This window comes from Phaethon aethereus (genome assembly GCF_964289735.1).
Source record: "Phaethon aethereus genome assembly, chromosome: 15".
Classification (NCBI taxonomy): Eukaryota; Metazoa; Chordata; class Aves; order Phaethontiformes; family Phaethontidae; genus Phaethon; species Phaethon aethereus.
This window is the reverse complement of record NC_138591.1, coordinates 5,541,808-5,560,934: the sequence shown is the minus strand read 5'-3', so window position 1 is coordinate 5,560,934 and position 19,127 is coordinate 5,541,808. Positions and strand designations below refer to the sequence as shown.

Genomic DNA, 19,127 nt, shown 5'->3' with positions numbered 1-19,127 from the left:
AAGGGGCTGTAGAGGTGCAAAGAGTCAGGAGAGGTCTGGGTGAGAATTTGACATCCTGGAAGCTAAAAAGCAGCTTGTGCAGTCAAGTTTCTGTGGGGTCGTTCCAGCTCCCGCCTGCCAGCCGGTGAAGCGCCGTGTGTGATGTTTTATAGCTGGGGGATGGAGAGCTTTTGGCAGGGAAAGCAGAAATGACTGACACCACTTTGCGAGCTGAGGCTGCTCAGTCCCCGAGTCCCATCGAGGGGCTGATTACTGTGGAATAAGAAGATGGCACTTGCCAGCGGGGAATCGTGAGGGCAAGGAGCTGAGGACCTGGCTTTTTGTGGGGCAAAGTGGCTTTCAATCGCCGGCTCTGGACCCTGTAACTGGCCAAAGCAGTGGATGCTGTCGGAGGGACAGAGCAGAACCTGGTAAGCATGCTGGTAAGTGAAAGACACAGGGCCTGGGGTGAAGAGGAGAGTTCAGCCTGGCGGCACAATAACCTGATGGTTAAATATCAGGGCCTGTCACTCATATGGCCCTAAATCTTCTGTATCTGCTTTTACAGATCAGGGAAAGGCTCTGGCACCAAAAGGGAGAGGAGAGGTGATTCCCACCAAGAGATCTACTCGAGCCTGGTCAGGAGATGTGTTTGGGGTAAGGCTCGGAGTGTGGTTCAGATGACCCCCCCCTGCGCATGCAACAAGGAGCAGCGGGAATCTCCCCTTCCTGAGAAAAACTCTGCAGGGTCAGGATGCATCTGTGGGGCTAGAGACCCTTCAGGGTGAAGGAGAAAGATTTGGGAGGCTGTGATGGGTGTCCTCTCCTCCACGTGTGGTCCTGCCCCCCGCAGTCAAGGGGTGGGAGTCCACAACAACAGAGCTGGCATTGCCACAGCAAGAGGGTTTGTGCATCCTGCCTCAGGAGGATGAGATCTAGGGTCCTCTCCTGGGACAGATCTCCGGGTTGTCCTTCACTTACCCGTGAGCTCCCATTGAACTGGGGCTGGTTTCCAGCCCCACCAGGGGTTTGCCTTAGCGAAGGCAGCAGCTGCACCTTTTCCACCCCAAAGGGGATGTGGGAGGAGGAGGGGGGAAAGTCACAGATGGCATGGAGAGGTGTGGGGGAACCATGCTGCCGAAATGATCCGTTCTTCATTTTGGAGCCGCTCAAGGGTGAGGCCGGCGGTGCTGCCCGTGCAAAAGGCTCGCAGACATCCACGGACCACGTGCCGCACGTTCGCTTGTCTCGTGCCCGTTGCGAGGAGCCAGCATACCTCTGTAAGCAGACAGGCTCCGCTCTCATCGGGCGCCGCTGTCTGCATATTTGAAGCGCTATGGCCACAGTGGGCGAGCAGCAGCGAAGGAAACGGCTTTAGACGCTCATACGCAAATACCTCTGCCTGAAGGTAGGACAGGAATACAAATTAACTCGTGCCTCTGTTGGGCTCTGTGCATTTAGATTTGCAAATTCTGCATTTTCAGCTGTGTTTGAAAAACACCCCAAAGCTCCTTCCGAAGGGGCAGAGATTGGAAATTCCCTTTCTCGGGATGTTTTGCCACCTGGTGCCCAGCTGGGAAATCTCAGCCAGCAGCCTGCTGCAGGCAAAGCTGGGAGGCAAAAGCATCTGGGATTACTTTTTTAGGAGAGCATAAATATTGTAGGAGTACAAGGTGATGCAGGAGCCTAAATTTAGGGACTTCTGTGGGTAAGACTTACTGGTAGCCAACAGTGCTTATTGGTATCTCAGGTAGACCTCAAAATCTTAAATTGTTCCACTGCTGTCGTGCCTGTTGCATCTCTGAAAAGGTGGCAGTGGAAAGAGTGAAGAAAGGAGAGCAAAGACCTGCTGACCTGGGGGATGAGTATCACAAGGGGCAGTAGAGTTGGATGTGAGAAGAAATGGCAGAAAGGACAGGGATGACCTGGGAGAAGATCAAGCAAGGAAACAAGTTGCACCAGTCACTGGTCTGGGTCTATCTTGGTTCCCTCATCCTTCAGAGAGCAGCTTGCTCCGGCTGTCCAGGTGTTCTGTGGATCTGGAGCTGATGGTGGGGCAGAAGCTCTGAAGAGGAAGCCCTCTGCCTTGTTTTCAACTGGCCAAGAGCATGTCTCGTTGCTGTTCCTCTGCCTCTCAGGAGATGCTTGAAGATGCTGGTGATGGACGAGACCCGTCTGTGTGTTGCAGGCAGGAGGTTTGTCAAATAGCAAGGAGAAGAACGACACTACCGACCCAGACAGACCCAATACCAAACTCCCTGCCTGCCTGGAAGGCAAGTAGTACCAGCTGGGGAGCCAGACCCAGGATGGTTTCTTTCTTTCTCATTGCTATGACAGTTTGCAGATGATGGAGAAATGTCCAGCTCGTAGAGAAGAATGAGAAGGCAGAAGATAGAGAGGCAGCTGTCAGAATCACAGGTAAGCCAAGCCTGCCAGAGCATCCTGTTTGTCCAGTAAAGTGTCAGCTCTCTCGCTTGCCACGTCTCCTATAGACAGGGCGTGAGCAGCGCACACAGCCGTTTCTGGCACGGAGATTTGGCATCTCGCACCGTCACCAGGTTTCACTGGCAAAGGGAGGCTTAGAGAGCCGCTCCGAGGTGAATTCCTGCTGCTATGAGATGCAGCCTTAAAATGGCACTTGGAAACTGCTGAGGAATAAATACCGCAGTGCCTGGGCAATGGCTCAGTTCTTTTCTTAGCCAGGAGCTGACTTGGGAGGGGAAGTCCTGTCCTGAAGAAGCCTCCCACAAGCATCCTGCCTGCGTCCGGAGGATGCTCCTGGAGAGACAGGCACCCAGGGTGGGTGCTTTGCCATCTGGGGAACCAGCCTGCCCAACTGGCGTTAGCTAGCGTCATCACGGCATCGAGCACTGCGGCTGGTTCAACAGCGAGGACAGGCAATTGCGTGCATGTCCTTCTGCAGTCTTGTATCTGCTGCCGAGTAACCTGGCGCTGCATGCTCCCGATACGACCAAACACTTTGTGCTCACAAGGATCAGATTTTCAAAGCTATTAGCCTCCTAAATACGCCAATAGGTGACTAATGGCTTCTAAGTGGGCTGTGCTCTAACAAACCCGAGACCTACAAAGGGACTGGGAAAAGACAGGAGAAGGCTCAGGGCTTTGTATCGTTTTAAAAAAAGCTGCAACTCTCAAGTGTTTTGAAATAATGTGTTTAATGTCTAATATTATTTCTAATGAAAAGAAAAACCTGAAAGAAGTACCCAAAATATTTCAATTACTTTATTGATTGGTATTATAAAGTATATGTTACTAAACCATGTTCTGTTGTGGTTCTGCAGCAACTGATGAACAGCATCCTTGGCAAGCATTTTCACAAGCTCCTTGTTTATATTCCTCTAGTTTGCAAAATGCAGCTCTGTGGAGTTCAGCTTACCTCTATCTATTTATCTTAAAAGCAAAGTACCAAAATATCACTGTAGCAGATACACGAATCATCTCGAGCACATCCTTCTGATGGTCTTAAAAATGGAAATAAAAGTTTTCAAAACATAGTCATCATCAAGGACTGGAACAAAAATAGAACTATTGCTACATGCATTTTTTTTAAATTATTTTGCAAGTTTGAAGGTCATACAAAACCCAGTTTTGCTGTTTGCTTTAAAAGCTCAGGTATTGGAGGAGTCTAGGTCAGAGCAGAGATAAGGCCTTTCTCTCCATAAATGAAAGCTGATGTAAATCACAAAATCCATGTCTCTGACCTGCGAGAGGCACCAAGCTGGTGCATGGGGAAGAACATCCAGTTCAAAATCACCATGAAGTCATCAGAAAATCTTTTCCAAATTGTTTTTGTCTCCAGCTGGGAAATAGGATGAAATCTAGACTTTCCTTACACCTTGCAAAAATTGGTGGTTGAAGTAGTTCATCTATAAATAATTTAAGTTCCACTTATATGGAATGAAGTTTCCTGTATCTCATCAGGTCGTCATAAAGACAGTCAACAACTTGTGTCCTGTTTCATCACAAATCCTTGTGGAAATCTCCTTTTTTTTCCCCTTGAGATGCAGTGCTGTGGTCTTGATGTGAGCAGGCATGGGATCAGGGCAGTGATTCTGCTGAGGCTTCAACTAGATTTCAAAGCTGAATTCTGAAAAAAAAACCAAACCACCTCTCAATTTATCTGAGATACGTTACAGAAGCATGGGAATTAAGTTTAACGGCCTTTCTTTGTAGAGTCCGGAGACTGAATAATTTTAATGCTAGATTCTTTTCAAGCTGATCTTTAATTTTACATTACTTTTTAAATTGGGTTGCTTACAGAATGGCTGCATGGTGCAAATCGGGGATGGGCTAGAAGTCCTGAGCTGTTTCCTACAGAGCTAGAACAAGACCAAATACAATGAACCACCATTTCAGATATCCCAGAATTCATTCTCAGGATACTGGTGTGTCTCTAGGGCACAGTGACATGCACAACCATCATGGAGTCCTGGGTCATAAAAGTACTAATAGCTTCTCAGTAGGTCTAACAAGGTACCGCATTGCAGCAGCAGGCCTAGGAGAAGGCATGACTTCCTATTAATTTCATATCATCTTAAGGATCTCTGGACCAACTACATCATGGAGAAGTTTAATACTTCTTCAAGAGCCATAGAATCCATGTTGGTGGCAATTAAATCCACATATCAAATGTTCCAGGTATATACCTGAAAGTGGTCTTATGAAAAACTTTGATTAGTGTCAAGCAATTTAACAAAGGACAATACCTAACTGGCATCTTCTTATTGCAATTGCTTATAACTTTATCTCACTCAGTGACTAGCACAGTATGTAATTCTCTAGGAGCAAGGTGCGAGTGTTTGGGAAATCTTTATACAGTCTATGAAACCTGGTAGGAAAAGATCAAGGATGTGCATTCTTTATAAGAATACTGTGAGGTCTACTCCTGTTGAAGCAAGCTGCCTTTGAAGGGAGCAGAGGTGAACTCCATGACCTGCAGAGCTGGAGTGTCTGAGAATTCAGGGCTTGGGAGGTGGACTTTTGTTGGAAATCCATGCTGACCTTGGGGCTGTGGGTCAGCAAGGGCATGGGAGGCCACCTCCATGACATGGCAGAGGGGCTGGGTGCTTTCATGCGCGCCGAAGATGCGGCCTGGAGCCACCAAAGAGCACAAGGATTAGGCAGGTTGGAAGCCAAACGCATCAACTGAGGGTGACTCCAGCAGGGAGGCTTTTATGAAGGCATTGTGTATACTGTATGCTTTAACTTAAATTCTTCTTCTGAATTGGCTCTCACTCCCTTTCCACTGTGTGGATTGAAAGAGCTAGTTCAAAAGCAGTTACTTAACGTTTCTGTTGGATGTTCTCTTAGGTTTATGTTTCTCGAATGTAGGAGAAATGTGCGCGTAACATTTCCTAGTTAAAAGCTAGCATGTGGTTCATGTGTTCTCACCAGAAAGAGAATACATGTATCCTACTTTGCTGTTTTCTTTGAAGGCTACAGAAGGAAAGAGCCCGTGGAAGAGGGCCTCTCACCTGTTTGCATGATGGTAGGGAAGACTCTGTGAGATAGAGCCAGTAGCTCTTCTGGATTTTGCAGATGCTTTTGTGCATCCTGCGTGTTGAGAGTCCCGCGTTACAGCCCGACCCTGTTCGGCATTTCCCGAGACATCGTTCACTTGTGTCTGTTGGATATAACAAATGACTCAGATTTCCATTCCTCCGTTTCTCAGCTGTTTCTCTTGACACCCAGTAGATGGTGCCACCATGTAGCACATTTGTTTGAGTGGTTTCTTATCGGAGGCTTTTTATGCTTCCTTCAAGGACTGCACATGTCTTAGTATCCAGCAGAATTCTTTCCTTCTCCCTCTATAAAGGGTTTTTTCTCCAGGTCTTGAATATTACCCCACAGGCATTTATACCTTTAAATTTTCCCTATTTTCCTTATGCCGTCTATTTAGCATCATTTTTACAGTACAAATATGTAGAAAAAAAAAGCCCAAATTGTGATCATTCATGTTTGAAGGTGTATGACTTCCCTGGATTTTCATGGTTTTTGAGTAAATGTTAGTGCTCAGATTTTTGTATTGGGCCAGAATGTAGTGTTAGAAAAACCCTGTCAAGCTAGTGGCTCTGGAGAAGAAATGTTGCAAGAGGGTGTTCAGCATCCTTGGTCATGTCTTGAGGAGAATCTTAGTTCTCTCTTTTCAGACTTCTTGGCAGCATGTTTGCAAGCGCCGAGAGATCCGCCATGAGCTTTACCTCTGGCCAGGCTGGAAGTCGTAGTAGCTAGTTTCTTGTAACCAGCTGACAGCAAAGAAAAAATGGTGACCTCCATTTCTGGCTTAGATGTCTTCTGCATCAACCCCAAAATGAGAATACCTTCTGTGTAGCACAAATGCTTTCATAATTCAGGCTGTCAACTTGTCTGCAAAAGGCAGAAAAAAAGATATGAGAGAAGGCTTCCATGTGGCCAAAATGCAATCCTTCTTTCCTGATCCTTTGTTCGCTTTTTTTGTTGGAAGTTTCACCTGTGGAACATTTGGTTTTCTGGCTCTCAAAGCATGGCTTTCCTATAGCAGGCTGTTTAAATATTTACCTTCTCTGCCCTTCCCATCCCACCATACTTCAAATCAGAGAAGGGAACATTTATGCACATGCAGACTGGAAGATGCTTTGTCTGAGCGAGTAACAAATATTTGCAGTTTAATAAAGACGGGAGCTTTCAGTCTTTGGGAACATGTATTTCAGCCTCAATTTGGAATAGGTGATGAGGTGATTACTAAACTGTAGTTGCCATGGGGAAGGGAGGACGGTGGTTGCTTTTTGATTGAAGAAGCCAAGAGGTACCTATAGTAACTTATTGCTGATACACACTCAAGGTGCACTTGGCATCAATGCGTCTTACAGGGAGCAGCAGTCAGTCTCACTATCGTCTAGGGAGTCAGCTTTAGCAACATTAGTTATTGATGCGGAAGGTCAGCTTTTCATGACTGGCCATTCCTTGTAATGTCCTTTGAATTTTGTGCGACTGTGGGAGTGATTCCCGCAAGGGCAGTTGATTGAATTTGTGAGCGGTTCGAGGGTACTCACAAATCAAGCAGACAGCTGGCCACCTACAACCAGGCACTTTGGTGGCACAAGGCATTGGTACAAAATGGAAACTGGAGGCTGAGGGCTTCTTAATAAGTCAGATTATCAAGCAGCTGTTCTGGAGAGCAACTCCTGCCTTAGAATTCAAAGGTCTTAGAAGGAAAGCTGTACAGTGTTGGGGCTGCTCATGGGGTTGTAAAGATGCCCCAGCTGAGCAGTGTGTGTTGGAGGGTTTGTGTCTGTGTTGGGTGCTTAGAGCACAAAGACGAGGCTGGCTTCTCAATTAGATACACCAGGCCTGACTCCTCCCGCCGTGGGATGAATCTGCAGCAATCCCTCCCCAGGAAAAATACAAAGGGAAGGGGAATATGAGAAGGGAACAAGACTCACATGCAGTAGAGGTAATTTTTCCATCACTTTGGCCATTGTTTTAGGAGACCCCATGGGCTCTACAGCTGCCAGAGGCTGTGAGACAGTCTGCCACCATCTCACGGCTCTCAGGGAGGCATCCTGACACTGGTGCCTTGCCAGGGCACAGCTTGGTCTGTGAAAGCAGCACCAAACTGTGGCCACAATGGGCTGAGCACACCATGAGGAAGCACAAGAGTGATGGAGGAGCTGGAGTGGGTAGTGGATGCTCTATCTACTGGTGCTAGAAGCACTGAGCACCTTCATCCTTTCCCACCCCTCTGTCCTGCAGAGCATGGCTGAGGACTGCTCTTGGTGTCTTGTTTCTCTCTGAAAATGGTAAGTATTTTGGGTACAACCACTGGAAATATGGAATAACTCCTGCCTTCTTTACCAGTTGTCCCCCAAGTATTTCTGGAGGCCTCCTGTGCTACACACAGGTGGCAAGCCAGCCTGTTTGCCCTGGGTCACTGTGGGTTTTCCACCTTGCTCTTTTTCTCTACTTAGTGCTTCTCATGTTGGAAACAGCCCCCAAGTAGCCAGAGTCTTCGGAATGACACTTAATTCTCTTATCATCATCCTTAATGATCAGACAGTGGTGGAGACGCATCACCATAATTGTGTTTGTCTTCTTCACTGGCTTTTCCTTGTAAATTTGTTCCTTGCATTTGTTTCTGGATGGCAGATGTGTTAATGGATGGGTAGTTTCAATGTGTTTATCTTTTGTGTGCTGTATATTTTGTATATAGAAGCAGTGAGAAGAGATAAGCACATAGAAACCACTTCTGCATTAATGCCAGTAATTCAGAGATTATAAATATATATGAGAGAGTTTCCGTGATTCTGAGTATATTTTAATGTTTTGTTTAATGCATTGACACTCTGGGGACGAGACAAGAGAAAACCTCATTTGTATAATTTAAACGGCTAGCGATAAAAATAGGAGCAAGGAAAGGACAAATTAAATAACCATGCTTTCAAATGTATGCAGATAGCACTTCCTTTGAGCACCCAGTCCTTGCAATGGAGTCTGTACGGCTCCAGCCTGTCCTCTCCTGGACCGAAGCCTTGGGCTGTGGAGTCTGCAGGACCAGGCCCCCAGTATCAACTTGGGGATGGCAGGACTGAGGGAAGTCCCAGCTTGCGTGGTGGTATGAGGGAGGCATGGGGAGAGTCGCATGGCGTTTTCCATTTGAAAGGGACATGGAAAGGACAGCAGGGACTGCCAAAGCCAGTTGGCCTCCCCTTCCCCTGGGTGGACGGCAGACCATCATGTACTAAGGGGAGAGGCATATAGGATAAGACTAATTCATGTAGCCTGCGTGTTGGCTATCTGGTTCTTGAAGCAGCTCCTCCTAGCAGAGGAGGTACAGACACGCACTTACCTAAGGATGCTTTATTTTATGTTCTTTCTTCCTGCTTCACAATCTAAGCTGTTTTCAACTCTGTGTGTGTCCAGCATTTTGTTCAGGGTCACACTCCATCATCTCGCCCCTTTAATTGCAGATTTCTCTTATTCCAGCACAGCATGCCAAGGAATGAAAAAAAATCATGCTTAACTTTTCTCACAGTTGAGAAAAGACTTGGGAAAAAACCCCCGCAATAATAACCTATCAAAACATATCCCATGGGCAAAGGCTGCTTGACTGAACATACTCAGGCTTATCAGCAAAAATGAAACACTGCTTTTCTCTTTTTCACTCCTTTTGAGTCCTCCTCATCAGCAGAGCACATCTCTGCTCCCACAAGGCAGGATATGGTCCTTCATCAGAAAGCGCCATGCCCTGAGGATTTCCTCCAGTCACTTCCAATTGCCAACGTGAGAAGAGTCAACGGGTTGTTGGCCATACTCCTGTGCTACAAGAGCAGGCAGCAAAGAACGCTTCTGGTTACCTCTCTGGTTTAGTGCTTTGCTTAACAGCTTCAAGACTGCAGATAAGAAATCTAAGGTCTTGCTGTCCAATTGTGTTGTACCCTTGCAGCCAACCGAACCTGGAGCGAGGAGCTTTCCCCATGTCCCAGCACTGTCTCTCTAGGCTTCCCTTGGCGGTGGGCATGGAAGAGGGCGAGCTGTCCTGTTACCACCGCCCAGACCCCCGCACCAGCACTGACCCCCTTTTTCCCAGGTTTCATTTATTGCTTGGTGGAGCGAAAAGACTGGGGAAAGGGTTGTTTGCTGTTGCTAGGAGTTCTGGCTTCCAGTTCTGGCACAGAAACAGCTTTGCTGTTTCCATGGCAGTTTTGGCAGCTTTCTGGCTCCTGAGCTCTCCTGCCTGGACTTCAGGAGGGGAATTAGGGAGATGAGACCAGGAAAAGTATTTTGTTATTTTACTTGAGAGCAAAGACTTTCCCATCCTATGCAGTCTTCCTGCACTGTGTTTCAATGTGGGTATGTGGCTGCTGTGGCTGCTTTTCTTCTGGGACACATGTCTCCGTAGATCCATTTCACTCCCCCTCAGTTGGTCCCATGCGACATGATACTGGTTAAGCCATGAATTTCTATTCACAGTCTGCGGTCATGTGGATATTCACTGATTTTTTGAGGGACCAGGGTGTTTTGAATTTGATATGCCTACACCATTATTGGCTGGGAAGTATACTTACGTATAAGTATTCCTTGTTTCTGAAGTGTACAAGAAAATACCATATAGATGGAAACCTGCTTCATTACCTCAATTTCCACTGCAAGAAGCTGCACATCATCAGGCTGCTGCATTGTTCCTGGCAAATGGCAGCCTCAGGAAGGGGCTTAATACCCCTTGCAGCAAATTGCTGGAGGACTCCTTGGAGGATACAGTTTCCTGTTTTGGCCCCTGAAGGTCCATGTGGAACAAGCAAATGGCTGAAAAATATCCAGCCTTGAGACCTGAAGGTAACTTGAAAACACTAGTGAGAATTTCACCTTTCTGCAGGGAGAAAAATTAATACCTTGCAGCTCAGACCTCTTGGAAAGATCTAACATGGTATTTATTTCAGATATAAATTTGACTATATAAAAATGACACCTTTGTGCTCAGCCTCTGGTGCCGGATCCAGCTCTGACTTGTAAATTAGGAGTAGATCCATTAAGTCGATGGAATTACAGCAGCTGATGTGACAGCAGCCTCACCTTGACAGTATTATTTCATTCACTGTGGGCTTCACTAATCTGCTGGTATAAATCCGAAGAAACTCTGCTGAAGTTGATGCTGGTGGAGAGGGAATGGAAGAGAAGCAGATCTGCATGTTTTCAGGCGGCAGATAACCTGTGCGCACTCCAGCCACAGAGGAGGCAGCATCCCCACCGCCTCGCCGGGTGCTCAGGAACCGTGCCGGAGCAACGGCTTCAAAAATTTTTTTGCACATCATCCTTCTGTCTTGCTGCGTGGACGCACCTCTGCACCTCCTCCCCCATGCTCCTGGGTCACCACGTGGACCTCCCGGAGCTGCTTGTCCCACCCCAGCCCGTTTCTCCTCCTGCTCGCAGAGGAGCGGACTGCAGCTTTGCACCTGCCACGAGGATTTGGGAGGAGGATTTTTGGTAATTTTGGATTGCATATCCTTTTCTTGATGCGTTTCTGCCAGAGGCCGTGTTTCGTTGTTACCTTCTGAAGGAGAATGTCCCAGCCTTCACAGAGACTTTATGAGTCAGCCCACTCAAATACTGATCCACGCTGCAAGGCCATGTAGGAACTTCTTGTTTTCTCCTGCACTACCCAGAGCCCAAAAGAACAATCTGAAAAAGCAGAAGTGCTGGATGGAGCCTTAGGAAATCTGGGTTGAGTTCTCAGCTAAGGGAGGTTACTGAGTCACTCAGCAGTTACGCTGACACCTCGGGTGCAGGTACCACTGCTGCTGGTTGTGCACATTCACGCTGGAAATGGTTTTCCTCCAGGCACGTGGCTTTGTGAGATCCTTGGGCTGCCTCTGGTAATGATTACTGCAGATTTAATAGCATTATTAGTTTAGCCAGTCGGATCTCTATCGGAACAGGTTAACAGGTGCGTGAGAGCTTTAATATCCTTGGCAGCTCTATTTCTTCCCAGGTAATTGCCTTAAGATGGTTTTATTTCACTGTCTGGATTTTCTTTCATTCCCCTTTTTATTCCATAGCTTGTTTCCTGAATGTTTTGCCACATTTTCCTTCCTCACACCGAGAAATAACAGCTCACAGCTTGTGAGTACCAGGTAATGGGACACATCTGCCTAAAGACTCATTCATACCGCTCTTTAATTCAGCAGCTCCATTCTCGTGGTGAATGGCTGAGGAGAGGAAAGTGGAGGTTGCCTGAAAACACAAGTGGAAAATGAAGAAAGGCAAAGACTGTGCGGCACCTGGGGTAGCAGCACGCCCGTGTAGCCGCCCGGAGATGCTGAGGCATCGCCAGCTCATGGTCGGGGCGTCCTCCTGGCAGCTCTCTGCAAGCTCAGCGTCGCTGCGGTGATTAGAAATGAGAATAGTTCAATCTCTCCAGCGTGCATCGGCCACAGGTCTCCAGGCTGTGGCCAAACCAGTTTCATGGAGCATGGGAGCCAGCCTGGGAATCCTCCCTGGTGACTCTGCTGGGAATGCGGTCTTCGGCGTTTCGAGGTGCGGCGCTGAGAGACTCGGCTTGGCCAGGCACCAAAAAGCCACCTCCGGCAGGGACAGGGGACGGCCAAGCTGCCAGGCAGGCGGGACAGCGAGCGCCCAGCCGCCAGCGGTGCTGACTGCTCGCTTCTCTGCCAGTTGGACCCAGAGAGCCTGGCCGAGTTCTGCGGCTGCGAAACGCCTGCCCCGTTAAGGAATGGTTAAAAGTTTGGTGATTTTATCCCACACAGCATTTTCTACTCCACAGTATCTGTCTGTTACCCTCGTCTCTGAGTTTTTATGATAAGACATACGGGGACAAGCTGATAAATTCCCGGATCTCTCAGGTGCAGAAATATTTCATATGTCTCCTGAGATAATTTCCCCCCCAGTTTGCAACGTAAACCAGCTGTCTTAGGGTGCAATGAGGTAAGAGGGAAAAGGTTGGGCATAGAAAACATTCAAAATCAAAGGTCACGTTGCAGCCCCATGAGACTTCCCCTTCCCCATGCCACGAGCACAGTCGCAAGGCAATGGGTGCCCCCTGCTCTGCAGTCCTGAGCCAGCTCTTTGCCGGTGTGCTCCCGGCACTGATTTCTTCAGGGAGTTTCTTGCAATCAGCAAGAGACACCAAACAGGAAGACTCTGGTGTAGATTCCTCACTTGAAAAAATGTGTTCTGCAAGTGCTGAATCCACCTTTATTGCAGAAATATTTTTAAATTATTATTTGAATAAAATATTCATGAAGTAATTAAATTATATGACTGCCTCACAACCTTTAGTGAGCAGGTACCCTTGTAAGGTAGAAAGCAGCATCCTTCCCGCTCCAGATCAGGCACGTATCCTAGTGTGGCTCCTCCTCTGCCCCAGACCAGGTTTTCCTGGTTGATTCAAGCAAAGAATGAAAAAAAATCCCTAAATTGTGGCAGCCCAGAGCCTCCATCATGGGCTGGCAGGGAAGCTTGGGGGTAGGCGGTTGCATGAGACTGCATTGACTTTACAGCTGCTTTGTGTTAGCTCTGAGGCCTGGGACTTGCCTAAAGATGTTTAGCAGGCAGAGGAAGCAACTACGGCAATTCCTGTGCCCCTGGGGCTGACCTAGGCAGTAGTCATTCATTGCCAGAAAGTTTGGGAAAGTCTTATACGAGCGCCGTACGTGCCAGGCGAGCAGCGCTTTCCTGGAGGCTGACTCTTTCCCAGCGGGCTCCAGCAATCTCTTTGGTAGTACCTGCTCATAGCTGCTCTTTTATTTGTTCTTCTAGCGGCCTTCGGTGATTTATTCTTATGCTGAATATAAGCACAAAGGTAAACTGAGCTGCACTGATGGTTCTCTGGTTCTTTACAAGAAGGGCATCACAACACGCTGGAAACCCAGGTAACTCCTGTGCTCTCCCTGTTCATGTAGATATTTCAGGTCAGGAGAGCTCAGGGGGGTGTGTATGGGATGTGCTGTGGTGGGGGTGGTCCGGGAGGAGATGCGGGGACTGTGCTAGGGGCTGCTGGTGTTGTAGGTAACTCACCAGCCAGCTGCCATCCCAGTTTGATCCCAGCATCGATAAGTTCAACATGCAAAATACCAACAGTCAGGAGTTTCCCTTTGGAGGATATCCTTCCCTCCGGGTTGCTCAGGGTTGTTGCAGTGAAGGTGCTGACCCACGGAGAGGGCTGATGAATACTGGAAGAAGGACAGATCTGCTATTTCTGTTGTGTTGCACCGGAGCGGGCACCGGGCACCATCCGCTGGGACCACTCAGCTCTCGCTCTGCAAGTGACTGAGTGTTTCTTAGCCTGCGCTGTGTCAGCATTAACGTTTCCTGCCTCCAGATAGGACTGTGTCCTGCAAAGTCTTACTGTTGGTCAAATTGTGCCAGGTCTGAAGTCATCCCCTGCTTTCCCCCGGCTCTTTGAAACAGGACTTAAGACTAATTTGGAGCTTTCTTTCACATAGGGATGTAAGAACAAGGGGACCGAATACACCAAAAGATGCTCAGCCCAAAATTCTGCTCCCAATGGCGGCCGGCAGCACGTGTCCTGGGAAGGAGCAAAAGTGGAAACTATAGGTTACATACCCAATGCTCTCTAAGCCAAAAGTTGCATCATTGTTTTTAATAGCCCTGCTGTGAACAGTCCAGTCTCCTCTCGAACCCTTTTTATTGCTTTCAGCCCTCACCACCTCCTCTGCCCGTGAGCTCAGCTGCTGCTCGCGGTATGAGGAAAGGAGCTGCCTTGCCCTCACACATGCTGTCTAACCACTTCACCAGCCTCCCCTGAGTATTTTATTATACGGAACAGTGATTCATCATTCTCCATACAAGGGCTACTTATAAGTTGCAATTGTGTGTACCTCTATAATACCTCGTATGAAAGATTATTTCTTTTTTTTTTTTCACCTCTCCAGTGGTTCATAGGCAGAAAATAAGCCTGTAGCTTCTTTGAGACAATACTGACAGTACAAGAAGAAATCATGGGATATTCCCAGAGAGAGTTACCAAACAGCAACTCTCTCTAAGTCCTTACCGCAGCAAAGGGATTCAAGTAAAGCTGTCTTAAACATCCTATTTTGGTAACGTGGTGAAATGCCTGCACTGATTCGAAGGTCAAAGCAGAGAAGAAAGACCCGTGGGGGAAACAGTGGGACTGAGATGCATTAGCAGCATTGCCACGGGAAAACGTTGTCCTCAAGACACCTAAAATTCACATTTCCAGTCTGTCTGGGCACATTTAGAGAGAAACACAGTTCCTCAACCATAGACTGAGTGCGAGACGTTCGCCTTGAGCTCCTTTGAGGAAATCATCTGTGTTCACCAGCCAGAGCCGTGTCCCTTGAACGCCTATCAAAGTGTCTGGCATCTGAAACAAGGAGCTTGTGTGGCCTGGAGGACCCTCAGATTTCTTCTCAGCGCTAAATATAAAGAGATCTTTTATCAGATAGGAGGGGAAAAATGCCGCTTTCCCAAACGCCGAGGTTTTGCCTCACTCGGAGCCAGCGTGAGTCACGCAGGCACTGCTGCGTTACACAGACCTGTGCAGGTTAATAAAATCACTGCCAGAGCCCGGGCGGCTCACGGGATGCTGTGCGGCTTTCACATTGACGTCACTGCATCTCATTTACCCTTGGGTGATGGTGACTGAAATTCATTACTACCTGGCAGCCGTCGGGTAAGCCATGCAAAATAAATCAGCGCTTTACATCGCAAACAGGTGTCTGCAGCACAAAGGGAGCCGTTCAAATCAGCAGAGCAGGAAGGGATTTTTCATCGGAGGAGTGAAGACATGAATGACTTGTTAGAGTGAGGGGAATTTGCAGGCAAAGAGTGATAACGGCGAGAGGCACGGGGAGATTGTGCTATAGAGACAGTAGAGAAGCGGTTGGAGCATGGGGGAGAGGGAGACAGCGACCGACGGAGACAAAGAGGAGTTAAAGTGAGCAATTCGGCTTTATTATAGGAAAACAGGAACACTGAATGAAACTGGAAAATACATTTAAAAGTGTGAAGAGGAGCTGACTTTGCCCGGTGGCAGTGGCACTTGCCACAAGTGTAGCTTGGAGGTCAGGAGCGCTGTGGGGCTGGGGAAAGGCACGGGCATCTGCATCAGGATGGGAAGGCCCAGGAGAACACACAGTCCCAGGTATTTCTGCCTCCGTGGAGGGTATGGAGACTTTCAGGGTAGGACCCAGGCAACAGCTCATGAGCTGATGAAAAAAAAAATTCCTCTTTGGGATGCTTTAAAATGTGGATTTCTTGCACCTTTGATTGCATCATTTGATCCTGGCCATTTTCAGAGCTGGTCTGGCATCTCCATGGTCCTTCCTTTGCGGTTTATTCAGGACAGGATTAAATACGTTGGCCAGGGCAACATAGGGAAGTTTCAGTATTGCATCACATCTGGTCTGGGGGTGGACAACATCTGTTTCCAGGACCTGGAGTCAGTGGGCATTCAGAGCAAGCTTTTAATGCTCCTCAGCCTGGTGCATTTTTCCAGCCCTAAAAATATGCCTTGAAAGAGGAAATAAAACCTTCACAGGCTTTTCTCCACAGCTACTAAAAGATCAAGCAGTACTCCTATATCACCTGCAAAAATGCAGATGTTCTCATCTCCCAGCACACATAAAAACCATTTCTCACCCAAAGTAAATCTGGATAGTTGTAATTTCTTTCTTGTTCACATAAAAAGAGAATACAAATTACGGATGGCACTGCCTGTTAAGGAGGAATCTTTTGTTTTCTGGGCAGATCATTAGTAACATAAAATGTTATTGTGTTATCATTACAAAGGTGGGAATCCTGTTGGGTTGAATGGCAATTTTTCATCTCTCTTTTTTTTTGTATGACTAAAAGACACCCTAGAAGGCAGGAGGATATTATTTGAAACTTAGATTTCCCAGAACACCATTCCCTTGTTCAGTAATAAAAAAAGCCCCCAGTCATCAAAAGTCTGAGTTCCATTAAATGCAACATCCTCTCCCAGGAAGGCTCCTGTGTTCGTTCTGGGACTTGCTAAGAGGAGAGCCCAGTGGCGCCGGGCTCTGGTACACAAGTAGCTGGGGCATGGGCTCTTCTGGCATCAGGAGACGGTGTGCATGCCCTCACGCTTAGCTTTGGGCAGGCACAGGGAAGGGGCTGATCTCTAGTTTCATTCCAGCCTTTTGGGTCTTTGTTGCATTTTTTTTTTCTCCCACCTGTTGCTTGGTCTGATGTATTTTCACTTTGAGATTTTTGGGAGAAAGGTTTCCTTTCCTTATGAATACAGATCCAGTGCTTAGCACAATAGAAGTCTCAAGCTTTAGTGGGGCCTTTCAATGCTAATATAATAAAACTATACAACTTATTTATCAAAGCCTCCTTTAAAGATGATGGAAGAAATAGGTTTTAACCTACTTCTGATCCTCAGGAAAAGCAAGCACTTTGATTCTCTCCTTCCCAGACAAATAGCATTGCATTAGTTGTTTCTGATTTTATTAGCCATAAACCACTTTCTATTTTTATTTTCACATGCCATTGACTTTGTTTGGTACAGACACAGCTGAACAAAAGCTGGTTTTCAAGTGCACATCATGTTAATAGATGCCCGGTTCTTTCCACTCCACCCGCAGGAACACAGCTGTAAGAAAGACACCTGATGCCCAAAGAATATTTTCCGATTCTACTTCCTAAATCACCTCCAAGGCCACATTATCCCTTTTGGATTCCCAAATGTGGCATGGCGATGGTTGCTTTAGCACTTCTGGCACTGTGTCTTCACATCAGGAGAATTTATTTGCATGGAGGAGTGAAACAATATGATCAGACAATGAATTCTCAAGTGGTAAAGTGTGTGAAATTCTCCTCTACTATTACTTTTTATGATACCGTTTCTCGACTTTCTTCACTGCTTGCAACTACAGCTGATGGATTTGGAGCAGAGAGTGCCTTTTCTCGCTGCTCCTTATCAGCACAGGATGAGCAGCAGCAGGCAGTCAAATTGTTGCTGTTTCCAAACCGCAGCTCTGCATCCAGAGATGGAGCTGCAGGGAGAGTTGACTCGTTGGGAATTGGATCTATCTAATTATGTGGCTGTTGACTGGGCAACATGTTACACATCTACTTGTCCCCAGTAAAAATGATTTGCCTTAAAACTTGATCTGAGTTAAAATACGTCATCTTTTTCTCTCGTTGTTTGCTTCTTTCCCTGTCTCTGTATTTTTGAACTGGTGGTGAGAGTGATTCGAAGAAAGTTTTTCTGCCGTCGTTAAAATATCTAGTTCAGAAAGACCTCAAAGAGTCATTAAATGCAGATGAGGGTTATGAGGTGCACTTCCTGAGTGGAATTACAAGGATGTGTTCTCACTGGAGACAGTGTTCAGAGGTGGATGCTGGCAGGAGTTCAAGTGTCCACACTTGTTCTTACTGCCATGACCTCCCTGACATCTCCTGCCCATGGCGGGTGTGGCAGGGTGTCCTTTCCTTGAAGGCTCTGTTGAACTCCGGTAAGAGAGCAGCTCTGGGACCGAGGAACGGGTTGTCCCTTCGGACAGAGAGAAGTTAAAGAGAGAGACCATTCTTTGGTGGTATTTGCTCTTCATTTCCTTGGCTGACCTGTAGAGGTTCCCAACAAAGCAATAGCATATAGGGTTGAGGCTGGAATTGGTGAGGCCAAGCCACTGGGCAAAAGGTCTGAGCTGCAGGATCCAAGGAGAAGGAGTCACATCCTGCAGAGATTTGGGGATGTTGAAGTCAATCCAGATGTCCATCAGGTAGACAGGCAGCCAGGAGATTGCAAACAGCAGGACCAGGGCCACCACCATCTGCGCCACTTTCTTCCGGATCTTCAGCCTGGAGGCTGGCAGAGATCGGGTCAGGGCAGTGCTCTCCTTCAGCTGGCTGCTGCGGCTCCACAGCCGGCGCACCGTGAGGAAGCAGATGACCATGTTGAACAGGACTGGTAGGCAGTAGAGGGCACAGAAGAGCAGAAAGTTGTAGGCTTGCTTGAGCCTCTCCTGAGGCCAAATCTCCCTGCAGATGGAAAACACCAGAGGCAAGCCCTCCACCACCCCAATTTCATCCCGTTTGTTCATGAAGATGAGGGGCATGCATATCCCTGAGGACAACAACCACACCACCAGGATGGTGCTGAGGATCCGTTTCTGGGTGAAGAAAGACCGGGCGTTGAGTGGGTTGTGCACACTGTAGTACCGGTTCACACTGATGACGGTCAGGCTGAGGACACTGGCAGAGACAGAAACAGCCTGGATGAAAGGCACCGCCCGGCAGAGGAAGTCCCCATACACCCAGGCTTTGTAGATGAGGTTGCCCACAGTGATGGGCATGCAGACGCACACCACCATGAGGTCACACACCGCCAGGTTGAGGAGGAGGCTGCGGGTGGCACTCAGGCTGGACACCCGACTCCGGCGCTTCCGAGTGAGCACCCTGATAGACATGATGTTACCCACGAAGCCCACCACAAAGGACACCAGGTACATCACTGTGAGGCTGATGGTGACAGGCTCCTTCGCGAAGAGGAAGAGCATCTTCTCCAGCTCTTCCCAACCCAGCTCCTGGCTCCCGTTCCAGAGCCTGCCTTGGGTCTGGTTCTCTTCCTGCCAGAGCTGAAGCAGGTCGGGGGCGGCCCCGGGGGCGGGGGGAGAGGAATTCAT

The 19,127-nt window shown here is 47.8% G+C and overlaps 1 protein-coding gene across 1 annotated transcript; it reads right to left on the bottom strand.

Annotated features, from left to right (window-relative positions):
- Positions 1–17,798: 17,798 nt before the first annotated feature.
- Positions 17,799–19,127, bottom strand: LOC309410321 (QRFP-like peptide receptor; the record flags this gene model as incomplete). The annotated part of the gene is made up of 1 exon (XM_082006700.1): positions 17,799–19,127. One exon carries the CDS (start codon positions 19,125–19,127, stop codon positions 17,799–17,801), a length of 1,329 nt encoding a protein of 442 aa, XP_081862826.1.